This window comes from Salvelinus sp. IW2-2015, unplaced genomic scaffold (genome assembly GCF_002910315.2).
Source record: "Salvelinus sp. IW2-2015 unplaced genomic scaffold, ASM291031v2 Un_scaffold1192, whole genome shotgun sequence".
Taxonomy (NCBI): domain Eukaryota; kingdom Metazoa; phylum Chordata; class Actinopteri; order Salmoniformes; family Salmonidae; genus Salvelinus; species Salvelinus sp. IW2-2015.
The window spans coordinates 98,709-107,806 of NW_019942770.1; the positions used below are offsets into that span (position 1 = coordinate 98,709).

At 45.6% G+C, this 9,098-nt stretch overlaps 1 protein-coding gene across 1 annotated transcript in view; it reads right to left on the minus strand.

Moving 5' to 3' along the window:
- Positions 1-9,098, minus strand: part of LOC112069992 (sodium-dependent lysophosphatidylcholine symporter 1-B) — a 57,385-nt gene that overhangs the window by 13,301 nt on the left and 34,986 nt on the right. Inside the window, 1 exon segment of the mRNA XM_024137390.2 lies at positions 7,242-7,360. Coding sequence (XP_023993158.2) covers positions 7,242-7,360 — 119 coding nt within the window.

Genomic DNA, 9,098 nt, shown 5'->3' on the forward strand with positions numbered 1-9,098 from the left:
TCTGGCTCACTATTTAGTTCAAGTCATTCGGCAGATGGAAATGCAACTCGGTGCAAAAAACTAAAACCAACAACTCGAAACCTCAATCTAACCTACAGATCCTCTGCCTATTTAAGCCGTTAATTTGAAGCAGTGCACTGGTCCCTTAACACTAAATACATGGACTACCTAAAAAATATAAACACACTACTACAGTACACAAAGAGGGGGGAGAGTAAGGGAAAAAAGGTTCCGCGAACCCTGGGTTGGGTGGGGTCTTCGCGCATGGAGCACCATCCGAGATCAGTGGCACTATAAGGTGCGTAAGGAGTTAACACATTTGGTGGGCAGTAACGCGGGAAGTGAGAGCTCCGGCAATGGCAAAGGACAGCAATGCAAAGCAGGCGTTTGTGAGCGTGGACCAAGAACCGGCATCATGCCATTTGTGAGAAAACTAACAATCGGGCACAAAGGAGGAAGGCCACAGGCCAGCAATTTTCCTGGGATTGAACAGCAGCACTAAAGGAGACCCAAGAACGAATTACAGAGTAGGAGTTGGAAGAGTTCCTGAACTGTAACGGCACTGCCGAAGCTTCAGCTCCAGGATATTGGTGTGAAGATAAGTAACTGTGGAACTAAGGAAACTACTGGGCCAGGGAAGGGATAAAGCAACGCCTGTTCTACTCATCGGTAGCCGCGCTCCCAAGGTGGAGAATACGGAGAAAGACCGAACCAGCACATCTCATGGGGGTTTGCCCAAAAGAGCTCTTCTATGTTGGTCAAGTGTTGTTTCGACTCCCGCAGCCTGGGATCAGGCTCAGCCCCTAATAATCAAGTCCTCTATACGATGGCAGCGGCCCTCACAGCCCACAAGCATGAATATGGGAGGCTATAGTGGAACGGGGCTTGGGGCTAATTGTCTCACTCACATGTGAACCGGCTCACAGGGCTAGCTGGAGAGCTGCTCCCGTATAATTGTTAGCTCACTGAGGCAATAGAGACATTTCTTCAGGACCATGCAGCAATGACTGTCAAAAGCCACAGCCATGCCACAGTCAAGTCCTCCAGCTCTTACTTAAAAAGCACAGAGTCTGCGCCTCCAGTTTCAACTGCAACGCAAATTCCTTCGGTTAAAGTAGAGTTAAAGGACTGAAAGGAGAGACCCCTATAGCTTTCTTCTACTTAGCATAAATAGTGCTTGTGTGCCTGGTTGCATCGGCAAAAAGGTATGAGACAGATTTCCTCCCCCGGCGACTCATCATCATCACACCACCCACGGAGCATCGAGCGACCAAATCACAGGTAACACGAGTGGGGCTGAACCTCCTCCTCCACACCCCCCGATGAGTCATGGGCGTCATCACAGGGAAGTTAAAGCAGGCCAACCGATAAGATGCGATTCTTGTATACGCCATTGCAGGTGCACGCGTACATGCCCAGGATTCATCATCCAATCTATCTCACACCCCACACAAGTCTACTCCCCCACAGGCAATCACGCGGACCAGACCGGTCGGCAGGGCGTGGCGACCACCCAGCACTAGAGAGATCCATCAATCAATCCGATCAATCACTAAACCTCGTAATTTCCGCACACTAAATACTACTGTATCCTTCTACTCCATGAAGATGCACTGAGCTCACAAATAACCACCAAGGCATATACTCTTTGACTTTAAAAACTACGATAAAGCTAAGTGTTGTGTGCTATGTTGTTTATACAGGATCATCATCATCCCAGCCACAAGCCAACGTACAACCAAGACCTAACCTGTACGTGGGTTTAACCTCCATGGTCTCCACTGAACCCCTGTCTCTCCTCTCTCCTGGGAATCATCAATCTGCGAGTTCTACTGATATAGTTACATAGTCCACTTAAAACAACTGTCTCTCGTCTCACCGTACCCTGTTTTAATAGTTAACTATAGTCCACTAATAACTAGCTCCCTCCTCCCTCCTGTTTTTTTTATAAGTTAACTAATAGGTCCACTTAAACCATGTTCTCCTCTTCTCCTGTTTATAGGTTACATAGTCACCTAACGGGATATCAATCATCCACTCACACGTCTCTCCTTCGACTGTTTTTATATATAATTAGTTAACTATAGTCCCACTAACCACTGTCTCTCTCTCCATCGTCGCCACCACCCTCCCTCCTTGTTTTTTTTAAACTCTATATAGTTACTATCAGTCCACTAACCTGTCCTCTCCTCCCCTGTTTTTGGAAGATCTATTGCATGTCATCTATAATTAGTTACACCACTAACCGTCTCTCATCGTCCTGTTTTTTATATGAGCTCTACTACCATATGCACATGCTTGCGTCCGAGACGTACGAGTCAGCGCCTGTCTCGGGATCATCATCAATCCTCTACAACATCCGCTTTTATAGCTACTTAAAGTGCCACGGGATCAACATTGATGCCGAGCGCCAGCACACAGCCCGCTGTCTCTCTCTCTCTCCGAGGTGTATTCTAGCATGCGGCCCACAGTTTTTTGACATGAGCGCATTGTGTAGACCCGAGATAGCAGTGAGATAAGTCCCATAACGCAACCTGTCTCTGCGCTCGGGGACCTGTATAGTCCTACCACTCGTTTTGACAGGTGTGTAGAAGTGCATGAACTAGTTCATAAGTCCACGTAACCTGTCCTCTCTCTCCATCTCACTGTTTTTAAACTAAAGTTACTGATAGTTCACTAACACCTGTCTCCCCTCCACCATCTGCAAACAGAAATCAGCTCTACATGATAGCTCTTTCGGTTACAGGGTGCAAATCATCCAGTCATCTGTTCCACTACGGTGCTCTGTGCCTGTGGTGCTGTTCTTTGGAGTCAAGGAGAAGAAAGTGTAAAGGACAGGATGATCACTTTCATCAGATCTACTCACAATTCATCGCCACATCCACACAACCACGCACTCAAACCTAACCACAGGTGATAATCTCATCACACCAACACACCATCTCGCTAGAATTCCATATTACATCATCTCGAAGTGGTACATTATTATGGGTCCATTCTATTTCGGTCCCATCATCTATCAAATACTGTCACCTATTCGGATAAATGAATGGTTGGGTGGGGGGCCGTCATCCCAGTAATACCACACCACGGCATGACGTCGACCAGCTCTTCTAACAAAGCCCCCACTCCCCTCCGTGGATTTTATCTATTGCGAGAGTAGATCAGATTTTATCAAACTACAGACGAGTAATGCTGTTTCTGTCTCCTATGCTTGGGCGTGACCCTGGTGGCTGTGCTTAACAGTGATAATGAGGTTTACTAGGCCAAAACCGTACTGGTCAAATGGGGCGGCCAGCGGTGGCCCGATTACATGCGCGCGATCTACTTAAGAGTGGTAGAGGTGGCAGGTAAACCCTACAGGATCAGAGGTTGCGAATGACAGCTGAGATAGCGCACAGGCACGCGAGTAGCACTCTATGAGCTTAACGAAGTCGGCAGCACAGAGGAGCTGCGAGTGCATCTATCCAGCGCACCATACAGTGAGGCTATATCATAAGCGAGTTGCGTGAGGCGGAGCCAGGGCGGGGAGCCAGGGAATCTGCCCTAAGCGAGTGATCACATAGAGGCGCATCTGGAACTCTTAGTAACCGAAAAAGGTTGCTGGATCGAAATCCCTGGAACTGACCAAGGTAAAAATCTGTCGTTCTGGACCCTGAACAAGAACAGTTAAACCCACTGTTCCCCGGTAGGAAGATCATCATTATACTCTGGAGACCCTGGGTCCAATAAGAGCATGTCTCCATGGGAAAGTAAGGCCAGGTTTCCAGCAAACTCGGGTGCGCCTGGGGCGCACATTGGGTGGCACGTTTTGGTGTTTTGCCCAGAGGCAAAACACAGGTTGAATTTCCGGTCATTGGGGTAAAAATAATGAATTTTGGTTCACTATATAAAAATTCGAGAAACTTCACCCCTAGTTAAATGTAAAAGATGTATATAAACAGTATATGTGATATTTTAAAAAAAATATCGCTGACGATAGAGACTTATCAATAGTGCAATACACATTCTGATCTGATGACCCTATTCATGAGGTGTGAGCCCCTTATGTATGATTCACTACACATTGGTCCCGTGTTCTGGGTGGTTCCTCCTCCGCGAAGAGTCGCTCTCGAGGTGCTTGGCTAAACACCCCTGGGACGGTTCAGACGGCATAGTGCTGTTGAATCAGTCCCCATGGTCGTTTCTCGTGGCACATGGGTAGGTATCACGGGCTCCGGTTGAGGCCTGATGGGTCATGGACCTTGACGGTTCAAGGCTGGATCATCGACGTGTTCCGATCGCGTTTCTATCACACACCGAGGTCTCTTTCGCGTCTGTGCGCCTTATATCACTAGTTGGTGAGTGTGTTGAACCCAGCTTAGACACAAAGAAGGGATGGTGAGCATACGCAAGCGAGCTGGATGACAAAGAGAGAAAAAGGAGTCCGGTGTCGTTTTTAACAAGCTCCTTGCTATAAACATTAAGACACTTCTATTAGGAAATAGCTGTATTTAGTTGGTGTCGAATTTCCCTCATCCTTCCAACAACTCCAACTTGCATTCTAATCTATCAAACTTTCTTGCGCCATGTCCTTGATATACAGCACACAACGCCCTAACTTCAACATCAAAAACAACCCCTGCTTCCCCCCGCCAGGGGGGGGGGGCCCTCAGCCCCCCTGCCCCCCCCCCCCATTTTCTCTTCTCGCTGCTTGCCAACCGTGTAAGAGAAGGTCGAGTTCTGAAACCGTGAAACTTATTCCCCACCACATGTAGGCACCCTGACTTTTGACCAGCTCCCGGAACATATGTAGATACCCTTATAGAACACTAAGGAGCAGACACAACACTACAGTGAGATGTTAAGCGTACACGACAATGTGTGGAAACATGTGGTGAGGATAAGACGCAAAAACCCAAAAAACAGCAGTTTAAGCTCTGGTTTCGTAATTACGCGATTTTCCACCACCCCTAATCAAGTCCTCTTACCATCATTATACTACAAAATAGCACAAGAAAAAAAACCATGCTTCCGCATAAAATCATTCCAATCACAGTTAAAAAAGGCAAAATATCAAGCTCCTCTTTATAAAATCCCATCAACCAAGCTCACAAATCATTTGTTAACCGCGAGTAACAATATAAATATCTTTAACTCGTCGACTGTTCTCACCCAACTTTAAATAGGTCAAAAAGAAACTACTATTTATTTTTCTGTCTCTAAATAATCATTTGCTACATAGGAAGACTTATGCGTAGTGGGAAGTGGTCTGGGTAAGGGAGAGGGAGAAAAACGAAACGAATAGACCCCCCCCCACGCCGAGCCTCGAGGTTCCAATTTTATTTAGTTAGTCAGGCTGATGCAATATAACATCTCAGTGCTTCATAAATTGTTCCATGTCCAAACACATGCCTCTCTAACGACCGCTGACGGCTATTTCCGGTTCACAAATTACACGAAACACAGCGACATAACCCTGTCATTGGACAGATCAATGAGGGGTTTTCAAGATGCTAGTTCTTAATTGGTCTATTTAACCAATTTACCCGCCTGGTGATGTCACCAGTGCAGACCTTTAAAAATGGAAAGGGTAAAACTCCGTCATAAGATCAATCGGTGAGCTCACTCCCAAAACATGCAGGAAGCGTTCGAAAACCCCAGCGAGCATCTGTTTTGGGTAGAGATCAGTTGTCATGTTGTTGTGCTTCTGGTTTTTATTTGAAGAAAATAATAGGGTGTAGCAGGGGTCTCTGAACCATCACCACCCCGGTGGTTTTTTAAACCACACAAAAACTAAAACCAATACCACACAGAGCTCCTCTTGAAACAAATCCACCACGCACTAAGTAACCAAAAAAGAAACTTAATGGATTAATTTTATTACCAATAAAACGAACAGTAGCACAATATTAAGTAAATACTGAAGTAGCACTTAGAAAACGATTTAACAAATAATCGGCCCGCCGTCAAGCCATAAAAGCTAAAGCTTTAAAAAAAAATAATTTATTAAAAAAAATAAAACCCCAATTCGCATGAACCGTAAGCTAACCCTCAGTAGGCTCAATTCAAAGGTTGGGGGGGGCAGGAATAGGCTGTCCTGGACCACGCCGGACCAAAGTAAAAGTAGACGACGAGCGGCATGCGCGGCTACTTATACACTAAAGATCTAAAGGTACAGCCACTTTTTTTTTAGTGAAGTGTCCCCTTCATGATGCGGTACATAGCGCACTCTGTGTTAATATCATTATACTTTTTCTTTCCTCTAGTTTTCTGTTTTTTTTTTTATGTTGGTCATCATGGGTTTAGCCCTAGCCGTCTGTCGTGGTTTAATAAAAACGATGATGTCTCCAGCTCCGAGCCACAGCCGACCTAGACCCAGCTACAGCATTGAAGGAGGCCATCATCCCCCCCTACCTGTTGTGAGGACCAAAGTTTCGCATCTGATGTGCGGACGTGAGGCGATATAGAGCCGTGTGAGTGAGATAGTGTCAAGGACGCGCCGCTGCACAGAAAAAGGTCCGTGGCGAAAGACGTACATTCGAAAGAATGAGCAGTAAAGAGTAACTTAGACACTAGGGAGAAAAAGCGTAGTCTGTGTTCACTGTCACCGTCAGTAAGAACTCTCTCATCATGCAGGAGACTAATAAACACCTGGAAAGGGAAAACAAATTATGGGGCTAACTGTTCTGCTTGCTATACACATACTGGGCTTTAGGGAAACGACTTTCTTAGAAATCATTCTAACTACGTGGTTCATTGAGACTGTGAGGACACCACACAATGGCCCTTTTTATATGTTTGAATACAGACAGATTGAATTACTCTTTCCCCACATCATTCACTTGAAACCCCTTCTGCTAATTGTTACTAACCTTGACTGGAACCAACTGGAGACAGTCCAGGAAGGGGTTGTACGTATACAAAAACAGCGCTCTCTTCCATCTCTCTCCTCGCTCATCCCTGATCTCTCTCGTCTGTGAACTTGTTTGCTTCTTCGCTTCTCATTCTGACGGATCAATTCGCTTCCGGAGAGAGACAGAGACACCGAGAGAGACAGAGACACCGAGAGAGCGAGAGACAGGCACAGAGAGAGAGAGCGAGAGAGAGAGAGCGCTGTTTTGTATAGACAACCTCCTGACTGTCTCCAGTGGTTCAGTCAAGGTTACAGTAACAATAGAGAGGTCAGTGAATGATGTGGGGAAAAGAGTATCAATCTGTCTGTATCAAACATATAAAAAGGCCATTGTGTGTGTCCTCACCATGATGACCAGTAGAATGTTCTGGAAGTCGTTCCTAAAGCCCAGAGTGTAGCAGCAGAACAGAGCAAAGTTCCCTTCCAGGAGCTGCAGAGAGAGAGAGTGACAGAAACACAGACACGCTCAGTTAGACTGGCCTCACACACACACAGGAGCCAAGCGCTCGCTGGCTGGAGACTCAACTTTAACACGACAGGCAGGCTTAACCCAGAGACCACATAAATAAACAGAATACACAGCCAGACACTCTAAAAAGGAGTAGAGCGGTGGCAGACAGCCTATCCCAACATGAGGCCATACTGAAGGTTAGCTTACGGTTGGGTTTGAAGCTTAGCTTTATGGCTGGGTTAAGTTTTATTGTAGGTGATGAGGTGGTTATGGTCAGAGACTCTGACACATTATAAAACACCACTTGACACTTCTACCAAAACGTGACGCGTGTCACTCACTCACCATTAAGGGCATGTGTGTATTGTGAACAATAGCGTCAGCGGTCGTTAGAGAGCTGTGTGGACATGGAACATTTATGACTGAGTGTTATATGCATCACTGACCTGTAAATAAATGAGTTACATAGTCCATAAACTGTCTTCGTTCTGGTTTTTATAGTTACTATAGTCACACTAACCTGTCTCTCTCTCCTGTTTTTTATAGTTACTTAGTCCACTAACCGTCTCTCTCTCCTGTTTTTATAGTTACTTAGTCCACTAACCTGTTCTCTCTCCTGTTTTTAGTTACTATAGTCATAACTGTCTCCTTCTCCTGTTTTTTATAGTTCTATAGTCCACTAACCTGCTCTCCTCTTCCTGTTTTTATAGTTTATATAGTCACTAACCTGTCTCTCTCTCCTGTTTTTATAGTTACTATAGTCCACTAACTGTCTCTCTCTCCTGTTTTATAGTTACTATAGTCCACTAACTGTCTCTCTCTCCTGTTTTTATAGTTACTATAGTCCATAACCTGTCTCTCTCTCCTGTTTTTAATGTACTATAGTCCACTAACCTGTTCTCTCCTTGTCACGAAAACAGCCTACATGATAGCCTCCGGTGCATCTGTTCCATCTACGTGCTCTGTGCTGTGGTGGCTGTTCTCTTGGAGTCAAGGAGAAGAAAGGTAAAGGCAGGATGATCATTTCATTTACCAATGCCTAAATCAACACATCCTATTGATATTTCAGTGTCTTATGGTTCACTTTGGGTCATTCATTCAATGTACCAATTGGATAATGATGTGGGTGGTGGGGGCCCAACGGCATGCATCTTCTAAACAAGCCCATCCTCGTGGATTTTTATTGAGATCTACAGTTGTGATGCTGACGCAGTAGCTGTTTCTGTTCCTATGACTATGGGCTGTGACCCTGTGGCTTGATGCTCTAACAGATGACTAATGAGGGTTTACTAGCGAAAGTACTGGTCAATGGGGGCGGCAGGTGGCATAGCGGTTAGAGTGTAGAGGTGGCAGGTAGCCTAGCGGTTGGAGTGTAGGGGCGGCAGGTAGCCTAGTGGTTAGAGTGTAGAGGCGGCAAGGTAGCCTAGTGGTTAGAGTGTAGAGGCGGGAGGTAGCCTAGTGGTTAGAGCGTTGGCAGTAACGAAAGGTTGCTGGATCGAATCCCTGAACTGAAGTAAAAATCTGTCGTTCTGGCCCCTGAACGAACAGTTAACCCATCTGTTCCGGTTAGGCCGTATTGTAATAAGAATTTGTTCTTACTGACTTCCCTATTAAATAAGGTTACATAATAATTTAAACAAAGCTGACTGACTTAAAGTTGAAACACATTTGACATTTATGAGGTTAACTTTTATATTATAAAACATTGTCTGTCTTGTCTCTCCAGAGTCGTCTCGCCCGGTCAGAGCCCAT